Here is a 26,282-nt window from a genome sequence, read left to right as displayed (position 1 = left end):
CAATAGTGAAAACTGATGCAAAATATCTGTTTAGTTCATCTGCCATCTCCTTATTATCCATTATTAATTCCCCAGACTCACTTTCTATAGGACCAACGCTCACTTTGTTAACTCTTTTCTTTTTTAAATATCTATATAAACCCTTACTATCTGTCTTTATATTTCTAGCTAGCTTTCTCTCGTACTCTAATTTGACCTTCCTTATCAATCTTTTAGTCATTCTTTGCTGTTTTTTATATTCTGTCCAATCTTCTGACCTGCCTCCCATCTTTGCACAATTATATGCTTTTTCTTTACGTTTGATACTATCTTTAACTGTTTTAGTTAACTACGGATGGCGGGTCCCACCCTTGGAATTTTTTTTCTCATTGAAATGTATCTATTCTGTGTATTCTGAAATATCCCCTTAAATGTCTGCCACTGCATCTCTATTGGCCTATCTCTTAATCTGATTTGCCAGTTCACTTTAGCTAGCTCTGCTTTCATGCCCTCATAATTGCCCTTATTTAAGTTTAAAATGCTAGTCTTAGACCCACTCTTCTCTCCCTCAAACTGAATGTAAAATTCAATCATATTATGATTGCTGCTACCTAGGGGCACCTTAACTATGAGGTCATTAGTTAATCCTATCTTGTTGCACAATACCAGGTCTAGTATAGCCTGCTCTCTGGTTGGCTCCAGAACGTATTGTTCCAAGAAATTATCCCGAAAACATTCTATGTGCTGCTCATCAAGGCTACCTCTGCCCAACTGATTTTTCCAGTCTGTATGTAGGTTAAAATCCCCCATAATTATTGATGTACCTTTCTGACAAGCTGCCATTATTTCTTCCTTTATACCCCATCCTATAGTGTTGATAATGTAAGGTGGCCTGTACATCACTCCCGTAAGTGACTTCTTGCCTTTATGATTTCTCATCTCCACCCAAACTGCTTCTACATCCTGGTCTCCTGAACTTAGGCCATCCCTCTCTATTGTGCTAATAACATCATTAATTAACAGAGCTACCCCTCCACCTTTTCCTAGCTTCCTGTCCTTCCTAAATGCCATATACCCTTCAATATTCAGGTCCCAATCTATGTCATCCTGCAGCCATGTCTCTGTAATGGCTATCAGATTGTACTTATTTTTTTCTATTTGTACTCTTAGTTCATCTGTTTTGTTTCAAATGCCTAGTGCATTCAGATACAGTGCCTTTAGTTTTGTCCTTTTATTATTTTTGTAACTCTAGCCTTATCTGTTGATTTACTTTTAGATTTGTACACTCTGTCCCTTCCTGTCAAAGTCTGTTTATCATTTCCCATATTAATACCTTTCTCTTTTGCCTTGACTCTACTCCTTAATTTACCATATCTTCCCAAATTTGATCCCTTGCCCCCACTATTCAGTTTAAAACCCTCTCTACTTCCCTAGTTATGCAGCTTGCTAGAACACTGGCCCCAGCACGGTTCAGGTGTAGAATGTGCCAACGGTACAGCCACCACTTTCCCCAGTACTGGTGCATGTGCCCCACAAACTGGAACCCACTTCTACCACACCAGTTTATGAGCCATGCATTAATTTTTCTAATCTTATTTGCCCTATGCCAATTTGCACGTGGTTTAGGTAATAATCCAGAGATTATTACCTTTGAGGTTCTGCTTCTTAATTTGGTGCCTAGTTCCTCATACTGACTATGCAGAACCTCTTTCCTTGTCCTGCCTATGTCGTTGATACCTACATGGACCACGACGACTGGATCCTGCCCCTCCCACTGTAAGTTCCTCTCCAGCCCTGAGCAGATGTTCCAAACCCTGGCACCGGGCAGGCAACACAGCCATCTGGACTCTTGCTGTTTGCTGCAGAGAACAGTGTCAATCCCCCTAAATATACTGTCCCCTACTACCACTACATTCCTTTTTTTCTCCCTCCACTTGAATGGCTTCCTGTACCATGGTGCCATGGTCAGGTAGCTCATCCACCCTGCAGCCCCCACTCTCATCCAAACAAGCTGAAAGAACCTCAAACCTGTTGGACAATCGCAAAGGCTGAGGATCCTGCACTCTTGCCGTCTGGATCCCCTGACCTGCCTCAGCTGCAGCCACACTCTCCTGTCACTGACCACTGACCAAATCAGAAGATTCTATCCTAAGGAGTGTGATCGCCTCCTGGTACAAAATGTCCAGATAACTTTCCCCCTCCCTGATGTGTCGCAGTGTCTGCAGCTTGAACTCCAGTTCAATGACTCTGAGCCAAAGCTCTTCGAGCCACAAACACTTACTGCAGACGTGTTTGCCCTACAGGAGTTCCCTCATGCTGCAGCCGTGACACATCACCTGTTCTCCCATCCTTAATATGTTTTAAGTAACTACTTAATTATTTTATTCAATTATTTATTTTATTTTCCCTTTTTTATATATCTGCTGTGCTGTTCACAATGTGGCATTGCGGAGAGGGCTGGTGCAAAAGGAAGCTGGAGAGAACCCGACATCCGAGGAGGAGGCTGTGCTGTTGGCACCTGGCTGCCAGAGAAGCCTGTGACAGACTCATCCAGGCGCACTTTACTTGAAGAGTGTGCTTGCAGCATTTTACACTTTCCATCAAGACCCCTGTGCAATGCCACCTCCCCCTGCCACCACCACCCCCAACAAACCTCCTTTCTACAATCACCCAGCCAATCGTCACAGTCACACCCTTTCCTCCTCATCAAGGCTGATCATTCCATTCCTGGGAATGAAACTGACCAGGGTGAATGGGGAATGCAACAAAGTAGAGGCCATGATAATGAGGAATTTACATAAACTCATGCTTTCATTGAAATAAAGAGCAGTAATGAAACAGTAACACTGAGCATCCAAGTGAATCCGTTTGTACAGCTAAGATGTCTTCCTCTTATCTTTTCCATTACTTCCACATGGTGCTACTGCTGTGACTTCAACAGAACTGGAGGTAGGATCTTAATTCCCCTGCTGTGACGCATGAGATGCCTGTGCCAGACATCCTCTGGGTTTTGGAGCCCATGAGGGCTCTGCCAAAGACAGCCCCACTTGTACTGTGCAGGGGCAGACTCTGTCATTGGGACAGGAGATAGCTTGTGAGGCTGTCTTAGTGGGGAAGGGCAAGGGCTGGGAAGTTGGGGCATCTTGAGAAGAGTCCCAACTGCCATGTGCCCTTTCTCCACCTTCTCTCTCAGGGTCCACCTGCACTTCCCTGCTAGCCAAGAGCAGGAGAGCACTTGACTGCATGTCAGTGTAGCATTCAGCCATCAAGGCGATGCTTTGTTTTCAAGTGAAGTATGCCTGGTTGAGTCTGTCGCAGTCTTCTCTGACAGCCAGATGCGTAGCTGCAGGTGCCAATGGCACAGCATCTTCCTCTGACACCGGGGTCTGGTAAACTGGCAGCCAGAGTGTGCAAACCATTGGTGTGGACCAGCATGCACTTGTGGCCTGCCACATCTGATTCTTCATGAGATTGGCCACTCCTTCAATGTAGCTGGTCATCAGTGTAAATGCTTGAGACATCAAGGCACTCATGCTAGAGATGGACTCCTCCATTCTCTCCGCAAGGGTGCGCACTGCCTCTGGAAATGCTGACAACAGCATACACATTTCCCATTGCTGCTCCACAAGTACCCTTATGTTGATACCTCCTGCGACTCAGTATCTGTGTGCAGCTCAGCGGAGCTTGGAGTGTCCTGCACCCTCTGATGGGGAATCTCCATTGCTATCCCTGTCTCCAACACCTGCTCCTGTTCACATGTGAAGTGATCCTCATGATGTTCCACCCTACCTATCTGGACCCACAAAGGTGTGTGTATATATCTATACTGGAAGAGGACGTGCAGGAGTCATGTGACAGTACACTTTCAGAGTGCTGGACCTCCCCTGAGGTCTCCTTGGGCACTTCTCTCATCTCTTCTGTTATGACCCTTGATACACCTGAGGGAGATGAAAGACATGAATTAATGCTAAAAGTAGGTGCATTCGGGTTCAAAGTAGCAGATCATGACATTTAATGTATTGGTGATAGCAATTCAACATGAGTTAAGTGTCAATTGACAGTGCTTCATCTAATGCTGTCACTAGATCTCTAGGCCATCCCCATCTTGTGCTTGTGACCCCCTGCCAATCCTCCTCCATCACAGTAAGGGTGGCTCTGGCTGCAGATCCACTCCTGGTTCTTTGCCTTTTCCTGGAGTTGTGGACTCTCTTCTGCAATGAAGAAAGGCAGAGAGTTATGAGTGTCAGAAGTGAAATTATTGCTGAAGATGGATGGTGAACATTTGAAGAAGGTAACTGTGAGGAATGGATGTGAGAGGGCAATAGGATGAGGTTGAGTGTGAGTGTTGTCTGTGAGATGGGGATTTGAGAAGGAGGCTGGACAGAAAGGAATGTGTGTGATAGCAAGGTGTGTTGGTCAGAGGAGTGCTATGCGAGAGAATGCGAGGGAGTTGAGAGAGTGATGGCTGCCAGGTGAGAGTTGTAGGACACTCACCTTGCCAGACCTCATGAGTCATTAAATCTTTTGCACACTGGATCCAGGTCCTGGGCAGCTTATGCTTATGTTCACCACCTATGCTACTTGCAGCCATGCCTCTTGGTCAGGCTAGCTGGCCTCTGTGTGTCACCAGGGAAGAGGACCTTTCTTCCAGCCTTGACTACATTCAACATAAACCCCAAGGATGAAGCTAAGAACTGGGGTTGGGGGGTTTGGGGGGTGTTGGTTGGTGGTGGGGCATCTATTTCCATCCTGCAGCAGTTTCCTCCTTCCCACTGATATATTCACTGCTTCACTCAGTGCTGCCATTGTGAGCCCTGCCAGGGTCCCTTTATATAGAGATCTTTCATTGCTTGTTTAGGTGTGTCATCCTGCCTATCCTCCCTCAGTGGTCGGGCAACCTGGAGGACGGATGATTATGCCGTGACGCAGTGAAAGAGCCTTTGCAAAGCCCACCAAGTAGTCAAACGGTTCCTGACCCACAAAAGGTCCCACCATTTTGGCAGGGACTTTGTCTGCTTGATTAGCAACCCATCCACAAACATTCACTCCCTTCACCACCGATGCACAGTGGCAGCTGTGAGTACCATCTACAAGATGCACTGCAGCAACTCACCAAGGCTCCTTTGACAGCACCTTCCAAACCCGTGACCTCTACCACCCAGAAGGGGAAGGGCAGCAGTTGCATGGGAACACCACCACCTGCAAGTTCCCATCCAAGCCACACACCATCCTGACTTGGAACTATATCACCGTTTCTTTACTGTCACTGGGTCATAATCCTGGAGCTCCCTTCCTAACAGCACTGTGGGTGTACCTACCATGGACTGCAACGGTTCAAGAAGGCAGCTCACCACCACCTTCTCAAGGGCAATTATTTTCTTTGGCTTCCTTATCTCGAGAGACAATGGGTAAGCGCCTGGAGGTGGTCAGTGGTGTGTGGAGCATCGCCTGGAGTGGCTATAAAGGCCAATTCTAGAGTGACAGGCTGTTACACAGGTGCTGCAGAAAAATTTGATTGTCGGGGCTGTTACACAGTTGGCTCTTCCCTTGCGCCTCTGTCTTTTTTCCTGCCAACTGCTAAGTCTCTTCGTCTTGCCACACTTAAGCCCCGCCTTTATGGCTGTCCGCCAGCTCTGGCGAACGCTGGCAACTGACTCCCACGATTTGTGATCAATGTCACAGGATTTCATGTTGCGTTTGCAGACGTCTTTGAAGCGGAGACATGGATGGCCGGTGGGTCTGATACCAGTGGCGAGCTCGCTGTACAATGTGTCTTTGGGGATCCTGCCATCTTCCATGCGGCTCACATGGCCAAGGCATCTCAGGCGCTGCTGACTCAGTAGTGTGTATAAGCTGGGGATGTTGGCTGCCTCGAGGACTTGTGTGTTGGAGATACGGTCCTGCCACCTGATGCCAAGTATTCTCCGGAGGCAGCGAAGATGGAATGAATTGAGACGTCGCTCTTGGCTGACATACGTTGTCCAGGCCTCGCTGCCATAGAGCAAGGTACTGAGGACACAGGCTTGATACACTCGGAATTTTGTGTTCCGTGTCAGTGCGCCATTTTCCCACACTCTCTTGGCCAGTCTGGACATAGCAGTGGAAGCCTTTCCCATGCGCTTGTTGATTTCTGCATCTAGAGACAGGTTACTGGTGATAGTTGAGCCTAGGTAGGTGAACTCTTGAACCACTTCCAGAGCGTGGTCACCAATATTGATGGATGGAGCATTTCTGACGTCCTGCCCCATGATGTTCGTTTTCTTGAGGCTGATGGTTAGGCCAAATTCATTGCAGGCAGCCGCAAACCTGTCGATGAGACTCTGCAGGCACTCTTCAGTGTGAGATGTTAAAGCAGTATCGTCAGCAAAGAGGAGTTCACTGATGAGGACTTTCCGTACTTTGGACTTCGCTCTTAGACGGGCAAGGTTGAACAACCTGCCCCCTGATCTTGTGTGGAGGAAAATTCCTTCTTCAGGGGACTTGAACGCAATTAGGGATGGGCAATAAATGCTGACTTAGTCAGGGATGCCCACATCCCATGAACGAATAAAAAAAAGTTTTTGCCCATCATCTTCTGTTTTATTATTCTTCCACATAGTTGTACTTCAGTGTAAAGCCCTACTTCTCATAACCTGAGTTCCTAGAGTTCCTCTTGGTACGGAGGTTGCATTCATCTCACAGCAGCTGAAATTTGAGAAAGACCCAATGTGGGCTGCATCTCGTCATTTCCCAGGCAGTCTGGATCTGCCTCCTGTACATGTTTGAGTATGCCTTTGAGGGACTGGGCCAAAAGCCTGACATGTATTATTGACCTGAGAGTTGTGCCACTGGTATTGAACCCATGTTCAAAGTGGCCCCTGATCAGCAGGAGGGTAAATCGTACAGGGCCCACCAGCAACTCTAAAAACTCTGCAAATTGGCCCGTGTCAGTAGATAGGAAAGTAGTACCATCTCAAATCTGTCACTCAGGACCTTAAAGGCTGTAATCTCTGCTTCAAAGGAGACATCAACTTATCATGGACCACATGTTTCTTAATGTCTGCAGTAAGGAAAGTGCATCCCTGATGTTGTTGCAAGTGTGGGCAGTGAAATTCTCACATCTGCTATATTTTTTTTATTCGTTCCTGGGATGTGAGTATCACTGGCAAAGCCAGCATTTGTTGCCCATTGCTAATTGCCTTGAGAAGGTGGTGGTGAGCCGCCTTCTTGAACTGCTGCAGTCCAGCTGGCGTACACCCACAGTGCTGTTTGGAAGGAATTTTCAGGTTATCCTGGGTTAGGACCTCTGTGTCTCCACATAGAGGTGATATTCTTTTGACCATCCTTCTTTTCATAGCAGAACCCATGCGATCTGAGCCTGCAGACTTCTCAGCCAAGTGCAGCTGTCTCCATGACCTCCACTGGAATCGGGTGACTCCATTTCCCGCTCCTCCACTTCACTCATGTTGTGCAAATCTCAGAACTATTGAATTGCTTATTATTTAATGTTTAGAGAAAACAACTTTCACTAGCATATTAAATCATCTTTCTTCTAAGTGTCTTTTTCTCCAAACTGTAAATACACTGAAGTTGATTTTGATTTTAAGTTAATTGCGTGTAACCGGCACAAAGAAGTAACTCTTTCCAAATCCCTTTTGTGAAAATATAGTCAATTTTTTCATTGTTTTGGGATTTTTAAGTTAATACTTTTAAAGAAAGGGATTCACATGCCTGAAGAGCAGATAAAGGGGCAAATGAGAAGAAATATGATCAAGCTTTATAAAACGCTTTGAGTGATCGATAATGTAGATAGAAGCAGTTATTTAATTTGGACTTTGAGCACAAAAATAGCAAATGTAAGTATAAAATAAACAAGTCTCAGGTAGGAATTGATTTTAGGAGGGTTCCACTCCCCATAAAGTAATCAATCTGGAAAATTGATTTTCAAGTAATGCAGCTCATGTTTAGTCAATCAACATTTATTAAAAGGAGACAATTAGAAATAGGATTGTGCAGTACGAGGATATGATTAATTCTGAGCTGTAGGAATCCTGCAAATGTCATGTCAAGGAAATACATGTCTAATGTAGGAATTAAGTGTGACAAAATTAAAACCGTTCTGTCTTGCTTCAACTTTGTACAGGTTCTTTTAATTCATGTACTAGTCATAAATTCCCAAAATTTCCATTGTTTTCATGGTATTTTTAAGTAATTTCTTAGGCAAAAAAACTAGTAAAAAATTCTGCTGGTTTTCGGCCCCAAAATCGATTTATTTTCTGTTCCCCAACTCCCCAAAATCATAAATTATAAGGAGGGTGAATGGAGCTGCAGCTCCAAATTTTCTCCTTTTACACTTTCAATACATTCATGGTATATTAGACTGAGAGTTATGAGGTGCAGCTGTTGCCAGATAGCTGAGACAGGTGGAAATGATTGGTTTGTGAGGTTTCAGAGTGCAGAGCTTCAATAGTGATTTTTGCACTTAGGAATTACTTTTTGCAGTGATTTTTATTTTTGACATTCTACCTACACAAATCTGCGACACTACCGGTTCTCAGAATGTGGTATGGCATGTGTGATAACATTACCTTTGTTGCTATTATTGTTGTATATTTGGTTAGTTTGCCAGCGTTTATATATTTGGTTAGTCTAGCTAGGAGAGATTACTGAGTCTTCAGTAATTTTAACATTAACTCATTTATTACATCTTAACTATATACAGCTTTACATAGGTCTGTATGACTTCTCTGAAGCCATGCTGCTTCTCCTTCAAGTCTCTCTCACATATGATCTCTTACATCATCATGGTGGGAGATATTCCTCACACTGTCTCAAATATTAACCCTTTCAAACCCTCATACTACAATTATCATGGAGGAGGAAATGCAGCATAGGCAGCATGTAACGATTTTCATCTCCACCAGAGATTATCCCAACCAATGAACATACAAGCAACACAGGTCATACAAAGAGCAGTCATATACCAGCATTGCTCTTTTTGTGGCTATGAATGTGAAAACTGCACTACATCTTTAAGGTGCATACTCATTTCAGGCAGCTACAGGGATTCTACCTAAAATCAGCCAGCATGCAGTACAGGCATGCATTCGTCAGATAACTGAAGCACTTTACAAGGCAGCAAGGGAACTTATCACCTTTTGTATCATAGGGTTGTCCAGGTTTATGGCTTTACAAAAGTCCAGAGTGCAATCAATGGTACCCACATTACTTTCTGACTCCTACAGAAAACCCCCTCAACTTTTCCCTGAATGAAGATGCAGAGGATCCTACAAATCAGTGTGAAATATATTGGGTGGAATTTTACCTCAGGCTTTGAGAACATTCTTTCAGGAGCAAATGGGGATCCCGAGCTCACACTTTGGTGGCAGCGGGACCAGCTCGGCGATTTTACCAGAGGCGGCCTCCTAATTTATCATCTCTGGGCCCACCATCCAATTAATGACAGCAGGCGGGCTCCTGATGCTGCAGCTCTGAAGCCTCAGCAGCCCCACTTGAGAGGTGGGTGCTGCTAAAGAAGCTAGAAGACCTTGGAGAGGTAAGTATTATTTAAAACTCTAGATGGCCAAGATCGGAAGGCCCCACCAATCGGAGGGGAACCCCTCTGGGAGGGATCGTTGGGGCTCCGGGGGACTGCCTTTCTTGTCTGCAGCTCCCTCTTTGGGCCATGGAGCCACTGGTTCCAATGGATCCCCGGGCCGCCGCAGGAAGGCCCCTTCATGAAGCTTGTGGTCTTACCACACAACAGGGACTTAATGGCCTCCAATAGGGGCCTTAATTATGCAAATCGTCTCCCTGCCTCGATGGAGTGGGCAGCTGATCTGCAACCCAGCCTGCCTCATGCCCATCACTGGGAAATTCCCCAGCAAGGGGTCTGCATTGGGGAGTCGTTCTGATACACCTCCCCACTATTTTACTGGCTCCTCCTCGCCTCCGTTCCTACCACCTGGGGGCCAGTAGAATATAGGCCGTTGTGTCACAATGCATTCATACTTCAAATTTGGCCTCCATCTTTTCATGGAAGAAAATCATGTCAACGTCTACTTTTGGATGTAAAGGCCCACCCACTGCTCACAATAATAATGACATCACTAAAAGCCGCCAGACTACAGCAGAGGAGCAGTACATAAAGGCATGTCAATGTCTATCCTACCTTCAAAGGAAAGGGCAATGCTTCAATCATCATTGTCCCTATTTGATCATACTAGTAATCATCACTAGATTAAGTCAATCACAAATAAGTAAATTACATCTTGTATGACTCTAATCTCCATAAGTAATAAAGCATAAGTGCACATCAATTGTAATATATTGAAGTCCAAACTGAGCACAAGCCAACCTAATCTTTTCTAAGGTGGCTAAATATGTCTTTCCTTCATCTATTCTAGCATTTCTCCAAAGTGCAACTTGAGAACTAGTAACTAATGATTAATTGGTTATGTTCTACAAAAGGGTTACTTAAATGGACTTCCTTTCATGGCAGCTTGTGCATTCTGAGGAAGAAGGTTGGAGGCATAGTGTAAACTGCTATGTCCTGTGAGAAAGTAGTATCAGCCTTTATCAAATATCAACTCCAGCCATTGTATTCAAGTGGACCACAGATCTGAGTCCCCATTGATTGACAGGATTGTTGGTCAAATGGTAACTGTTAGATTATCAAAGCCCTGAGAGACAACAGAATGCATCACAACTGCCACAGTCTGGAAGTCAGTCTGCTGGATGTTGTCTATTTTCTTCCATTTTGTTGCCAGAGCTACAGTCTGTGATTCTGGGAGGGTAAAGGCACAGTCCTTGACTGTTTCTTAGGTGTAAATAAGAGATGTATGACCCAACCCATCATAATTGAATGTGTATCTGTGTTCTGGGTTCAAATTTCCTCTGTAGCTCACCCAAGGTACTGTATTGCAATCTCAATTGAGCTATCATGCATGCTACTGAAAGGAAATAACTGAGCAAGGAGCTGGGGTAATCCAAAGAGTGACGACTGTCTCACATAGCCAAAGTAGAACTGTTCATCTGTCTGGCGATGAGCCTGATGGTCCAGTTTTTCCAATCAAGGAAGATCCTCTGAGCAGTAGAAGCACAATTTAAGGAAGTAAAGTTCAAGAGAAAGGGGTAGTACTTACAAAAATATTTTCGAAATATTTTGCAATGTCATAAGTTTTATGTCTCCTGTTCAAATCAAGTATTTGTTTTAATTTTTTCCATTGAAAAACCCAAAGCAATAGTGCTGACGAACTTTTATTATGTTTTCTTAAAGGCCATGGTTTCTTACTATTACAACATCACTACAATTTCGCTCCTTGCCTCTCCTCACATATCTGATACAGCTATTAAAGCACTTGTCCTTGGGAAGAGGCTTACCAAGGTTAAAATTGAAGGTTTGACAAATTATGTAATTTCTTACTTGCATAAAAATCTTTTACAATTTCTTCTTTAACTATCAGATCTTGGAATATAATCTGTTGTTCTGCCACAATAGGTAATAAACATATTAGTGATACATCCTTCAAAATCTTCAGCAAAACTTGCCCAAACTTGAATCACATCTATGTGACCGACTGCCCGAGGATTACAGATAACAGCTTGAAATCTATATCAACACTGAAACATGTCATTGTGTTGAATATTTCAGACTGTGTAAGGTAATAATGTTTTAAAATGTTATCATTTATTTATGTCCTATCAATAACATACTAAATCCTATCTTTCCATAAACATGCCTTTTTATCATTGTCTTTTATATATAGTTTGTGCTAAAGAGCAAGAGCCTTGGGTACATCCTAATATTTCAGCGTTTACAAATAGTCGTTTGATAGTACAGAACTTGAGAATTGCTGAAAATAGAGACATGTTGTTAAAGCATTTCGTCTTGCACTCATCAGGACAAAACGCAAGCATAATCAATGCAAGCGAAAGCAACATGCCTGTGAAGGGAGTGCTGATTGGTTGGCAAGTGAACTCTGATTAGTAGAGGCGTTGCCATGGAGAATGCACCAATGTACAGTAACTGACAATTAACTGCCAAGCTTTGTTTGAAATTTAAACCAAGCAGCTTGACTCTGATTGGTCAAGGCATTGCCCTGAGGAATGAACCAGCAAATGGCTGGCACTTATTTTGATATATGAATTTCAATGCTAATGTGATACTAGGTATATAAGCCATAGGTCCCAAAGACTGGTGGATCGTATCAAACAACATGTCCCCTTCCACTATTCGCAACAGGCAAAGTATAGGCCATACCCAACCAGCCCGTGCTTGCAAAGCTCTAAACACAGTGTTCAAAATTAGGTGTGATTCCGTGATTGGACAACATTTGCTAAATAATCCACAGTGTGCTAAGAATTATGCTGACAACCAATTTAAGATTGTCAGTAGGGCTCGCAGTGTGGTGCATTTGTGCATACTGGAAGCTACATATATTAATATATAGGGCCCTGTTCTTTGCAGACAGAAAGAACATGTACATATATTGTGCCTGTTTCAGCTATACTGTTTGCATTTTTTCTAGGATTGCTGACCTTGCATAACATGCTATTAAGCACATTTCCTGTGAATTTCCCATGCAGATTTGGACAGACTAGGGAGCTTGTTGGTTACAGGGTCGGATATTCAGCAGTTAACAGCTCTTGGGGAGCTACATTTGTATAGATGCTTCAAACTTAATTTGTACATCATTGAGGGAGAGTGTTACGATCCCATTAGGGACCATTAACTTTCAAAAACAGAAAGGCAAATTCCCCGTTATTACTGAAAGAATTACGCCACAAGATTTCACATCTTAAACAAAAAACTTTACTGTACAGGAGTTAAATGAAGCAAAACACTACTAATTTAACACTTGAAATACTCAACAGGTCTGGCAGCATCTGTGGAGAGAGAGAAACAGAGTTAGTGTTTCAGATCTGTGACCTTTCATCAAAACTGGCAAAGGTTAGAAATGTAATAGGCTTTGAGCAAGTGAAAGTGGGGGGAGGGGGTGGTGGAGAAGAACAAAAGGGAAGGTGTGTTATAGGGCAGAGGGCAGGAGAGATTAAATGACAGAGATGTCATGGAACAAAGGCAAAGGGAGTGCTAATAGTTGTGGTAAAAGACAAAATATTAGTCAAGTGAGAGTATTAATGGCAGAATAATGAACAGTTCTGTCCAAAAGCAAAAACCTAAAAAACAAGTTTAAGACAGACACTATTAAAAAATAAAATAAAACAAAATAAAGGCAGTCATGCTCTGAAATTGTTAAATTCAATGTTAAGTCCAGAAGACTGGAACACTGCAGCAGGCCAAGGACAGAAATATGGGCATGAAAGCAGGGTGGTGAATTAAAATAGCAAGCAACTGGAAGCTCGGGCTCATGCTTGTTGACTGAGCAGCGGTGTTCCGCAAAGCCATCACCCAATCTGTATTTGGTCTCCCCAATATAGAGGCGGCCTCATTGTGAGCAGTGAATACAGTGGTACATATGGAATATCCCAAATAGCAATTTAAACTAATTATTTCCAACTCCAAATCTTCACTTTGTTCTGGGAAATCATATGAATAATTTAAACCCCTGATTGAGGCAACTGCAGACACACAATTTCTATCAAGAAGTTCAGAGATGTTCCCATCGTTTAGGGTCTTCACACTTCCCATTATGACCTAACTAAATAAATATAAGCCATCCTTTTATTTATAACTACCAAAGGTTTTTCCCCCACTTCTCAATCCAGGTGTTTTCATTTGTCTTACATTAAAAAAAAATTCCCAAATTAGAAGTTACCTCTTACAAATGAACGCAAACCATGAATTAGATGATCGTAACAAGGAATCACTGAGTTCTGCATTATTTTAAGTTACAGACCTAGAGGTGCTTTTGAAGGAGATGCAGAAAAGAGCACATGTCTTCTTTGAGGCTGAAAGGAATCTCCTGTTAGCAGAACAGCTCTGCGTAATGCATGGATGGAGGCACAGAGAGTTAGCAGGCTCCCACATTGTTAGGTCGTTTGAGCATACAAGGAGGACGGCCTCAGGAAAGAAAGAGCACCCTGAATTTGCTCACTCAAAGCATATGGTCATATTTCATGCCATATAGCATTTATTCCCAATCTGGTGCAGCATCACTTATTAAACACTCATAGAATCATAGATTGGTTACAGCACAGAAGGAGGCCATTTAGCCTGCTGTGTCCATGCCAGCTCTCTGTAAGAACAACTCACCTAGTCCCACTCCCCCGCCTTTTCCCTGTAGCTCTGCAAATTTTTTCTCTTCAGATTATTACCTAATTTTCTTTTCAATTCCACGATTGAATCTGTCTCCACCACACTCTCAGGCTGTGTATTTGCATTCCAGATCCTAACCACTTTGCATGAAGAAGTTTTTCCTCATGCCGCTGTTGCTTCTAGAGTCATAGTGTTATACAGCACAGAAACAGGCCCTTTGGCCCATCATGTCTGTGCCAGCCATCAAGCACCTAACTGTTATAATCCAATTTTCCAACATTTGGCCGGTAGCCTTGTATGCTATGGCGTTTCAAGTGCTCATCTAAATACTTCTTAAATGTTGTGAGGGTTCCTGCCTCTACGAACTCTTCAGGCAGTGCATTCCAGATTCCAACCACCCTCTGAATGAAACAATTTTCCTCAAATCCCCTCTAAACCTCTTACCCTAAATCTATGCCCCCTGGTTATTGACCCCTCCGCTAAGGGAAAAGGTTTCTTCCTATCTATCCTATCAATGCCGCTCATAATTTTGAATACCTCAATCATGTCCCCCCTCAGCCTTCTCTACTCTAAGGAAAACAACCCCAGCCTTTTCAATCTCTCTTCATAGCTGAAATGCTCCAGCCCAGGCAACATCCTGGTGAATCTCCTCTGCACCTCCAGTGCAATCACATCCTTCTGTGGTGCTCAGAACTGTACACAGTACTCCAGCTGTGGCCTAATTAGCATTTTATACAGCTCCATCATAACCCCCCTGTTCTTATATTTTCTGCCTCGGCTAAGAAAGGCAAGTATCCCATATGCCTTCCTAACCACCTTATCTACCTGTGCTGCTGCCTTCAGTGATCCATGGACAAGTACACCAAGGTCCCTCTGTACTCCCTAGGGTCCTACCATCCATTGTATATTCCCTTGCCTTGTTAGTCCTCACAAAATGCATCACCTCACACTTCTCAGGATTAAATTCCATTTGCCACTGCTCTGCCCATCTTACCAGCCCATCTATATCGTCCTGTAATCTAAGGCTTTCCTCCACATTATTTACGACACCAATTTTCGTATCATCTGCAAACTTATTGATTATACCTCCTATATTCACATCTAAATCATTAATGTACACTACAAACAGCAAGGGTCCCAGCACCGATCCCTGTGGTACACCACTGGTCACAGGCTTCCACTTGCAAAAAATACCCTCGATCATCACCCTCTGCCTCCTGCCACTATGCCAATTTTGGATCCAATTTGCCAAATTGCCCAAATTACCAATCTCCCATGCGGCACCTTATCAAAAGCCTTACTGAAGTCCATGTAGACTACATCAACTGCTCATCTACACATCTAGTCACTGCCTCGGAAAATTCAATCACGTTAGTTAGACATGAACTCCCCCTAATAAAGCCATGCTGACTATCCCTGGTCATTCCCTGCCTCTCCAAGTGGAGATTAATCCTGTCCCTCAGAATTTTTTCCAGTAGTTTCCTAACCACTGATGTTGGACTCACCAGTCTGTAATTACCTGGTTTATCCCTGCACCCCTTCTTGAATAATGGTATCACATTTGCTGTCCTCCAATCCTCTGGTACCTCTCCTGTGGCCAGAGAGGATTTGAAAATTTGTGTCAAAGCCCCTCCTATCTCCTCCCTTGCCTCACATAACAGCCTGGGATACATTTCATCTGGGCCTGGGGATTTATCCACTTTTAAGCCCTCCAGAACAGCTCATACTTCCTCCCTTTCAATGTTAATATGTTCAAGTATATCACAGTCCCCCTCCCTGATCTCTACACCTACATCGTCCTTCTCCATAGTGAACACAGATGAAAAGTAATAATTTAAAACCTCACCTATGTCCTCTGGCTCCACACACAATTGGCACTTTGGTATACTTATAAAACGCCTTAGGAGTTTCCTTTATCTTGCCTGCCAGTGTTTTTTCATATCCCCTCTTCGCTCTTCTAATTACTTTTTAAAATACCCCCGACACTTTCTATACTCCTCTAGTGCCTCCATTGTTTTCAGCCCTCTGAATCTGCCATAAGCCTCCTTTTTTTTCCTGATTCAATCCTTTATATTCCTTGACATCCAGAGTTCTCTGGACTTGTTGGTCCTACCCTTCACCTTAATGGGTACATGTTGGCTCTGAACTCTCACTATTTCCTCTTTGAATGACTCCCACTGGTCTGATGTAGACTTTCCTACAAGTAGCTGCTCCCAGACTACTTTGGCCAGATCCTGTTTTATCCTATTGAAATCGGCCATCCCCCAATTCAGTACCTTTATTTCCAGTCCATCTTTTGCCAATTATTTTAAATCGGTGTCTTCTGGTGCTTGACCCTTCCAGTATTGGGAACAGGTTTTCCCTATCTACTCTGTCCAAACCCCTCATGGTTTTGAAGACCTCCATCAAATTTCTTCTTAATCTTCTCTGAGGAGAACAGACCCAGTTTGACCAATTTGTCCATGTAACTCAAGTTCCTCATCCCTGGAGCAATTCTTGTAAATCTTTTCTGCACCCTCTCTTATGCCTTCATATTCTTCCTAAAGTGTGGTGCTCAGAATTGGACTCAATACTCCAGTTGAGGTCAAACCAGTGTTTTATAAAGGTTTGTGATAACTTCCTTACTTTTGTATTCGATTCCCCTATTTATAAAGCCCAGAATCCTGTATGCTTTATTCACTGTTTTCTCCACCTGCCCTGCCATCTTCAAGAATTTGTGCACATATACCCCCAGGTCCCTCTGCTCTTGCACCCCATTAGAATTGTCTGCCTTATTTTATATTGCTTCTCCTCATTCTTCTTACCAAAATGAATCACTTCACATTTCTCTGCATTAAATTTCATCTGCCACATGTCTGCCCGTTCTACCAGTCTGTCCATGTCCTCTCGAAGTCTGTCCCTATCCTCTTCACAGTTCACAATACTGCCAAGTTTTGTGTCATCTGCAAATTTTGAAATTGTGTCCTGCACACCCAAGTGTAGATCATTAATATAGATCAAAAAAAGCAGTGGTCCTAACCCTCACCCCTGGGGAACCCACGATATATAGTCCTCCAGTCTGAAAAACAACCATTCAACACTACTGAATTTCCTGTCATTCAGCCAACTTTGTATCCATGCTGTCACTGTCACTTTTATTCCACAGGCTTTAACTTTGCTGATGAGCCTCTTATGTGGCACTTTATTAAATGCCTTTTGAGAAGTCCCTGTACACCACATCAACCACCTCACCCTCATCAACCCTCTGTTACTTCATCAAAAAACTCAATCAAAATAATTATGCACCAGTTACCTTTAACAAATCCATGTTGGCTTTCCTTAATTAATCCACATTTGTCCAAGTGACTTAATTATATCCTAAATTATTGAGCTGGATTTTATGCAGGAGGCAGGGCTCCTGGCGCTGGGCCAAAAAACTGGGGGGAGCTCCGCCTCTGCATTTTTTTTTTCTGACCACCCCCCCACCCCAAAGCGATCCTCTGGTCTTTTGTGGTCAAAGTTTAAGGAGGCAGTATCCTGATCCCTTTAAACACTCATTAGGGACAGGGATCCCATCCCCATGAGCTGCCAGCCAATCTCAGGGAGCGGTGGCCACTGCCACTACTGCAGAGGCCTCGGACCCTGGCCCAGCACTGGAACCCCAGACCTCAGATTAGTGAGGTGGTGTCGCCAGTCCAGCCGGAAGGCCCCGGCGAGGAGGGAGTTGGGGGGGGAGGTGGCGAGTAGATGGGAGTTTGGTCCGGGGGAGTGGGGGTTCCCGGGGGCTACATTTGTTCCCAGTGGGGTTCCTCTGTGGGCCACAAATTGCCCCCAAACGACAGACCCCCACCATGCCCACAGGAAGGGCACCTCGTTTTCCACTGCGTCCCCCCCATGTGGCAGAGGCCCCTCCTGCCGCTGGTAAGATCCCAGTAGTGGCGGGAAGAGGCCCTTATTTGGCCTCTGTCATCAGCCTATTCTGCCCCCGGGAGAAATGGAACCGGGATTCCCAGCATTGGCTGCTGTGGCGGGCTATTCTGTCCCAATTCTCCAGCACCCTCATCATGAAACTCACCTCTGGGATGAGTACAAAATCCAGCCCGTTGTTTCTAAAAGCTTTCCCACCACCGAGATTGGACTGACTGGCCTGTAGTTGCTGGGTTTATCCTTGCATTATTTTTTGAACAAGGGTTAACCTGTGCAATTCTTCAGTCCTCTGATACTATCCCTGTATCTAAGGAGGATTGGAAGATTAGGGCCAGGGCCTCTGCAATTTCCACCCTTGTTTTCCTCAGATTCCTCAGATGCATCTGATCCTGTCCTGGTGAATTATCAACTTAAAGTATAGCCAGTCTTCCTAATATTTCCTTTTTATCAATTTTTAGCCCACTCAGTGTCAACTACTTCCTCTTTCACTATGACTTGGGAAGCATCTTGTTCCTTGGTGGGGAGATGGTGGTGTTCTGGTAATATCACTGGACTAGTATTCCAGAGGCCCAGGCTATTGCCCTGGGAACATGGGTTCAAATCCCACCATGGCACCTGCTGGAAATTTAAAAAATCTGGAATTGAAAGCTAGTCTCAGCAATGGTGTCATGAAACTATCATTGGCTGTTGTAAAAACCCATCTGGTTCACTAATGTCCTTTAGGCAAGGAAATCTGCTGTCCTTACCGGGTCTGGCCTACATGTGACTCCAGACCCACAGCAATGTGGTTGACTCTTAACTGCCCTCTGTAATGGCATAGCAAGCCACTCATTTATCAAGGGCAGTTAGGGATGGGCAACAAATGCTGGCCTTGCCAACGATGCCCACATCCCATGAAAGAATGAAAAAAGGTAAAGTTGGATGCAAAGTACTTATTTAGTACCTTGGCCATGCTCTCTGCCTCCATGCAAAATACCCTTTTTGGTCCTTAATCAGCTCCACTCCTCCTTTTACGACCCTTTTTCTATTTCTATGCCTATAGAAGGCTTTAGGATTCCCTTTTATGTTAACTGCCAGTTTCTTCTCATATTCTCTGTTTGTTTCTCATTTCTTTTTTCACTTCCCCTCTGAACTTTCTATATTCAGTCTGATTCTCAACTGTATTATCCATCAGACATCTATCACCCTATTCCTGCTTCATTTTACTTTAGATCTCTTTTGTCATTCAGGGAGCATCTGGCTTTGTCCTACCTTTCCCCATCGTCGGAATATTCCTCGACTATAACTGAACTATCTCCTCTTTAAAGGCAGCCCATTGTTCTGTTGCAGTTTTGCCTGCCAAACTTTAATTCCAATTTACCTGAGCCAGATCCATTCTCACCCCAGTGAAGTTAGCCCTCCCCCAGTTAATTAATTTTACTCTGGATTGCTCCTTCTCCTTTTCCATAGCCAACTTAAAACTAATGATACTATGATCACTGTCCTCTAAATGCTCCCCTATTGACACAGGATCCACTTGACCCACCTATAATTCTCCAGAACCAGATCCAGCAATGCATCCTTCCTCATTGGGCCAGAAACACACTGATCTAGAAAGTTCTGCTGAACACAATTCATAAACCTTCCCCCCTCTCTACCTTTACACTATTACTATCCTAGTTTATATTAGGATAATTAAAGTCCCCATTATAACTACTCTATAATTCTTGCACCTCTCTGTAATTTCCTTGCAAATTTGTGCCTCTATATCTTTCCCATTGGTTAAAGGCCTGTAGAATACCTCAAGTAGTGTAATGGTACCTCTATTGTTTCTTAGCTCGAATCAAATCGATTCTGCCCTTGACCCCTCTAGGGCATCCTTTTTCTCCAACACTGTAATGTTCTCCTTAATCAATACTTCTACCCTTCCTCCTTTCTTTCCTTCTCTGTCTTTCTTGAACACCTTGTATCCAGGAATATTTGGTACCCAGTCCTGCCCTTTTTTGAGCCAGATCTCTGTTATTGCCATAACATATTTTCACATGGTTATCTGCATCTTCAGGTCACCGACCTTATTTGCCACACTCCATGCATTCGCATGCATGCACAGTAAACCTAATTTAGGCCTTAGTACATTCCCTCTCATTTTGTCCCCACCTAATATCTTATTATTTATTACTCTAGTGCTATCTGTCTCTCCCAATTCTTTGTGAAACTTGCTTTTCCTCTCTAATATTACATCCTGGTTCCCACACCCCTGCCAAGTTAGTTTAAAGCCTCCCAAATAGCATGAGCAAATCGCCCCTTCAAGGACATTGGTCCTGCTGTGTTCAGGTGCAACTCACCCACCCTGTACATCTCCCCCCAAATTGGTCCCAATGTCCCAATAATCTAAAACCCTCTCTCCTGCGCCATCTCTGCAGCCACACATTCATCTGCAGTATCCTCCTAATTCTATACTCAGTCGCACTTGGCATCGAGAATAATCCAGAGATTAATAGACTTTGAGGTCCAGCTTGCTAGTTTCTTTCCTAGCTCCTTAAAAACTACCTGCAGGACTTAATCCTTCTTTCTACCTTTTGTCGTTGGTATCGATATGGACTATGACTGCTGGCCATTCACCCTGCTCCTTCAGAGTGCTCAGCAATTGCTCAGTGACATCCTTGACCTTTTTTATTGTTTCACGGGATGTGTGTATCGCTGACAAGGCCAGCATTTGTCACGCATCTCAAATTGCTCTTGACAACTGAGTGGCTTGCTAGGCCATTTCAGAGGGCAGTTAAGAGACAACCGCATTGCTGTGGGTCTGGAGTCACATATAGGCCAGACCCGGTAAAGACAGCAAATTTCCTTCCCTAAAGGACATTAGTGAACCAGATGGGATTTTAGGACAAAATTCATAGTACCATTACTGAAACTATCTTTCAATTCCAGATGATTATTATTAAATAACTGAATTTAAATTCCAGTAGCTGCCACAGTGGGATTTAAACCTGTGTCCCCAGATATTAGCTTGGGTCTCTGGATTACTAACTCAGTGACATTACCAATAAGCCACCATCTTCCCCGGCACCAGGGAGGCAACATACCATTCTGGCAGCCACAGAAATACCTGTCTGTTCCCCTAACTATCGAATCTCCTATAACTATTACAACAAAAACAAGAAATGCTGGATTCACTCAGCAGGTCTGGCAGCATCTGTGGAAAGAGATGCAGAGTTAACGTTTCGGGTCAGTGACCCTTCTTCGGAACTGACAAATTTGTCAGTTCCGAAGAAGGGTCACTGACCCGAAACGTTAACTCTGCTTCTCTTTCCACAGATGCTGCCAGACCTGCTGAGTGAATCCAACATTTCTTGTTTTTGTTTCAGATTTCCAGCATCCGCAGTATTTTGCTCCTATAACTATTGCTTTGCCAATCTTCCTGCTGCTCCCATATACAGCAGAGCCAGCCATGGTGTTGTGGACTCACCAGAGGAACTATCTGTCACTAGTATTCAGAATTGAATACTGGTTGGAGAGTGGGATGGACTCGGGGGACTCCTGCACTACCTTCGTGATCCTCCTTGAGTGCCTGGTGGTCACCCATTCCCTCTCTGCCAGCATATTGTCAAGCTGCAGGGTGACCACATCTATAAATGAGCTATTCACAGCCTCATGGATGTATAGCAGTGATGCCAGCTGCTGCTGAAGCTCCAAAACCCAGAGTTTTTGCAGCTGACGACACATCCTGCACATATGGTTATCCAAGACATGAGAAGTGGCCTGGAGTTCCCCATGGAACAAGATGTGCACTGCATAGGACTGAGATGCCCTGCCGTACCTATTTATTATACTAATAAACTTACGATTTAAATTAATGCAGACTCACCAGTTACTCACCCTGAGCTGCTTTTCTTGTGCTGACGTCACTTTAATTTATAGGGGAAGAAAGACTTGCATTTATATCGTGCCTTTCACGACCACTGGACATCTCAAAGTGCATTACAGCCAATTGTTATGAGAGTCCTTCTATTTTTTTATATTTTTTGGTGACTCATGGTTGAAGATTGTGGAGATGGATTCATTTGGGACTGAAGTGATTCCATATATGCTGGACTTTTTTTTAAGAAAAGATAATTGGAGCTTGAGCTTTCTGTTTAAAAACATTTACTGGATGTCACATGTCTTAAGCTAAATAAAGAACAGAAGCCTTGGTGACTAGTGGGAGTTGTTTACAGAAAAGTGACATGTCAAGATTTATGGTAGTCAAGAGCTGGTTTCACAGAATCATTACAGTGCAGAAGGAGGCCATTGGCCCATCGTGTCTGCACTGGCTCTCTGAAAGAGCAATTCCCTCAGTTCCATTTCTCCGCCTTCTCCCCGTAACCCTGCACATTCTTCCTTTTCATATAACTGTCTAATTCCCTTTTGAATGCTCAATTGAACCTGCCTCCACCACGTTGTCAGCAGTGCATTCCAGACCTTAACCACTTGCTACGTGAAAAAGTTTTTCCCATGTCACTTTTTCTTCTGTTAACCAAATACTTTAAATCTATACTCTATCATTCTCGATCCTTTCACGAGTGGGAACAGTTTCCCTCTATCTGCTCTGTCCAGACCCCTCATGATTTTGAATACCTCTATCAAATCACCTCTCAGCCTTCTCTTCTCCAAGGAAAACAGTCCTAACTTCTCCAATCTATCTTCATAACTGAAATTTCTCATCCCTGGAACCATTCTCATGAATCTTTTCTGTACTCTCTCCAATGCCCTCATGTCTTTCCTAAAGTGCGGCACCCAGAACTGGACGCAATACTCCAGCTGAGGCCAAACTAGTGTCTTATACAAGTTCAACGTAACTTCCTTGCTTCCTTGCTCTTGTACGCTATGCCCCTATTAATAAAGCCCAGGATACTGTATGCTTTATTGACCGCGCTCTCAACCTGTCCTGCCATCTTCAATGACTTATGCACAGATACACCCAGGTCCCTCCACTCCTGCATCCCGTTTAGAATTGTACCCTTTATTTTATATTGTCTCTTCTTGTTCTTCCTACCAAAATGAATCACTTCATATTTCTCTGCATTGAACTTCATCTGCCACCTGTCTGCCCATTCCACCAACCCTTTTGAAGTTCTATACTATCCTCCTCACAGTTCACAATGCTTCCAAGTTTAGTATCATCTGCAACCTTTGAAATTGTGCCCTCTACACCAAGGTCTAGATCATTAATATTTATCAGGAAAAGCAAGGGTCCCAACATTGATCTCTCGGGAACTCCACTACAAACTGTCCTCCAGCCCAAAAAACATCCACTAACCACTACTCTTTATTTCCTGTCACTCAGCCAATTTCGTATCCATGTTGCTACTGTCTCTTTTATTCCATGGAATATTATTTTGAGTGAGTTGGGTTTGTAGCCTGCCAAGAGAAACACCCAGCTCACTTTTTCTCCATTTCTGCTGGAAAACCTGCCAGATTAATTTGCCTAAAAAGAACTGCTCCAGAAAGATCCCAGTGACAGCAGCCGATGCGTATTTGGGATGCCAGAATAAAGGGACAACTGATATCATTCCATATCTTCTCCTTTTCCTTTAAGAATTAACAAGTATTTGGCCAAAGTTTTTTTGTCTTTTTTGGAAAACGATCTCTGCAGAGAGGACTTCTTTATTTTTTCTTTACCATTGTGTGTGTGTGCATGTTTGTGTGGCTAATTTTAAAAGGGAGCTTTTATATTTCAATCTGTGTGTTAATGCTTACATCTTTACTGAATAAGTCCCGTTTTATAATAAATTAATAATTTTGTTGTTTATTAAAGAAACCTAGTTGGTGGATTTTATTCTGAAATAAAAATAGAGTATATAATTGCTCGTATCGGTAACTGGGGAAACATTTACATATATGTTGTGACCTCCTCGATCGTAACACAATGAAGTACTTTTGAAGTGTAGTCTCTGTTGTAATGTAGGAAAGGGAGGTTACTTAAAACGTTTTTGCTTAACTCTTATTTTCTAAATACCTTAGATTTTAATTTACTGAAAAATTACGAACTTTTTAGTGTCACTATCCCTGGTTACTTAATTTTAATTTTATCCGCTAGATCCAATTAATTAGTTCAGCACTAATTGTAATTATATAAGTTATAAAATTGGCTTTATACTAATTTTTATACTAGTTTTTATACTAATTAATCGATCAAGTCTTACTTGATAGTTTATTAATTTAGATTAAATTAAAAGCTTAGCAGTATACTCACCCCTCGTGACTCCTTATCCTGTAATGTCACTTTGCGATTTTTTTTCAGGTAATGGGACTAAAAGCTGACAAATCCCCAGGAAATGATGGCCTATATCCTAGGGTTTTGAAAGAGGTGGCTGCAGAGATAGTGGATGCATTAGTTTTGATCTTCCAGAATTCCAGATTCTAGAATGATCCCTGTGGATTGGAAGGTAGCAACTGTAACCTCACTGTTCAAGAAAAGCAGGAGAGAGAAAACAGGGAACTATAGGCCAGTTAGCCTGACATCAGTAGTAGGTAAAATGCTAGAATCTACTATTAAGGATGTGGATGTATTATCAAGGCATTTGGAAAATTACTGTATGACTAGGTGGAGTCAACAGGGTTTTATGACAGGGAAATCATGTTTGACTTTAGCGTTAGAGTTTTTTATGGGTGTGACTAGCAGGGTAGATAAGGGGGGAACCTGTGGATTTGGATTTTCAAAAGGCATTTAATAAGGTACCACATACAAGCGGTTGTTATTCAAGATTAGAGTTTATGGGATTGGGGGTAATATATTAACATGGATTGAGGATTGGTTAATGGGCAGAAAACAGATTAGGAATAAACTGGTCATCTTCGGGATAGCAGATTGTAAATAGTTGGATGTCACAAGGATCAGAGCTTTGGCCTCAGCTAATTACAATTTATATCAATTACTTAAAAGTCTGGATCTGAGTGTAATGCATCCAAGTTTGCTGATGGAAAGTAAGCCGTGAATAGGATATAAAGAGGCTGCAAAGGTATATAGACCAGTTAAGTGAGTGGGCAAGAATGTGGTAGGTGGAGTATAATGTGGAGAAGTGCAAAATTACCCACATTAGTAGGAAGAGTGGGAAAAACAGAATATTTTTTTAAAAGGTGAGAGACTAATAAATGTTGGTATTCAGAGAGATTTGGGGGTCCTTATACACACCTACAGAAAGTTAACATGAAGGTACAGCAAGCAATTAGGAAGGCAAGTGGAATGTTAGCTGTAACTGCAAAGGTGTTGGAGTGTAAGAGTAGGGAAGTTTTGATGCAGTTATAAAAGGCTTTGGGGAGACCACCAAGGGAGTACAATGTACAGTTTTGACCCACTTACTTAAGAAAAGATATACTTGCCTTAGAGGGGGTGCAACTAAGGTTCACTGCTTTGATTCCTGGGATGAAAGGGCTGATCTATGAGGAGAAATTGAGGAGAAATGGTTATATTTTCTGGAGTTTAGAAGAATAAGAGGTGATCTCATTGAAACATATAAAATTCTTAGAAGGCTTAACAGTGTAGATGCTGAGAGGCTTGCATTTATAAAGTGCTTTTCACAACCACTGGATATCTCAAAGCACTTTACAGCAAATTAAGTATTTTGGACGTGCAGTCACTGTTGTAATGTAGAAAGCATGGCAGGCAATTTGCGCACAGCAAGTTCCCACAAACAGTAATGTGATAACGGCAAGATAATCTGTTTTTTTTGTGATGTTGATTGAGGGATAAATATTGACCAGTTCACTGGAATAACACCCCTGCTGTTCTTTGAAATAATGCCATGGGATGTTTTACATTCACCTGAGAGAGCAGACAGTTTAACATATCATCCAAAAGATGGCACATCCGATAGCATTGAAATAGTGCGTCGCTTTGATTTTTGTGTTCAAGCCCTGCAGTGGGATTTGAACCTGGATTCTTGTGACTCAAAGGCTGGAGTGCTACCAACTAAGCAAAGGCTGATACTAGAACTACAGCCACAGTCCTGGAATAAGAATCAGCCATTTAAGACTGAGGTAAGGAGAAATTTCTTCACTCAGAGGATTGTAAATCTTTGGAATTCTCTGCCCTAAAGGCCTGTGGCTGCTTAGTCGATGAATATATGCATGATTAAGATCACTAGATTTTGGGCACTAAGGGAATCAAAGGAAGTGGGAATAGGAAAGGAAAGTGGAGTTGATGTAGAAGTTCAGCCATGATCTTATTGAACGCGAA

At 43.1% G+C, this 26,282-nt stretch overlaps 1 protein-coding gene across 1 annotated transcript in view; it reads left to right on the top strand.

Annotated features, from left to right (window-relative positions):
* The window catches only part of fbxl13 (F-box and leucine-rich repeat protein 13), a 447,713-nt gene that overhangs the window by 294,960 nt on the left and 126,471 nt on the right, over positions 1-26,282 (top strand). Inside the window, exons 15-16 of the mRNA XM_068059249.1 lie at positions 11,237-11,357; positions 11,459-11,621. Coding sequence (XP_067915350.1) covers positions 11,237-11,357; positions 11,459-11,621 — 284 coding nt within the window. The remainder of the gene's footprint in view (positions 1-11,236; positions 11,358-11,458; positions 11,622-26,282) is intronic.

This window comes from Heterodontus francisci, chromosome 27, assembly GCF_036365525.1.
Source record: "Heterodontus francisci isolate sHetFra1 chromosome 27, sHetFra1.hap1, whole genome shotgun sequence".
In the NCBI taxonomy this organism is placed as follows: Eukaryota; Metazoa; Chordata; class Chondrichthyes; order Heterodontiformes; family Heterodontidae; genus Heterodontus; species Heterodontus francisci.
The sequence above is the reverse complement of the archived record's forward strand: the minus strand, read 5'-3'. Positions and strand labels throughout refer to the sequence as shown.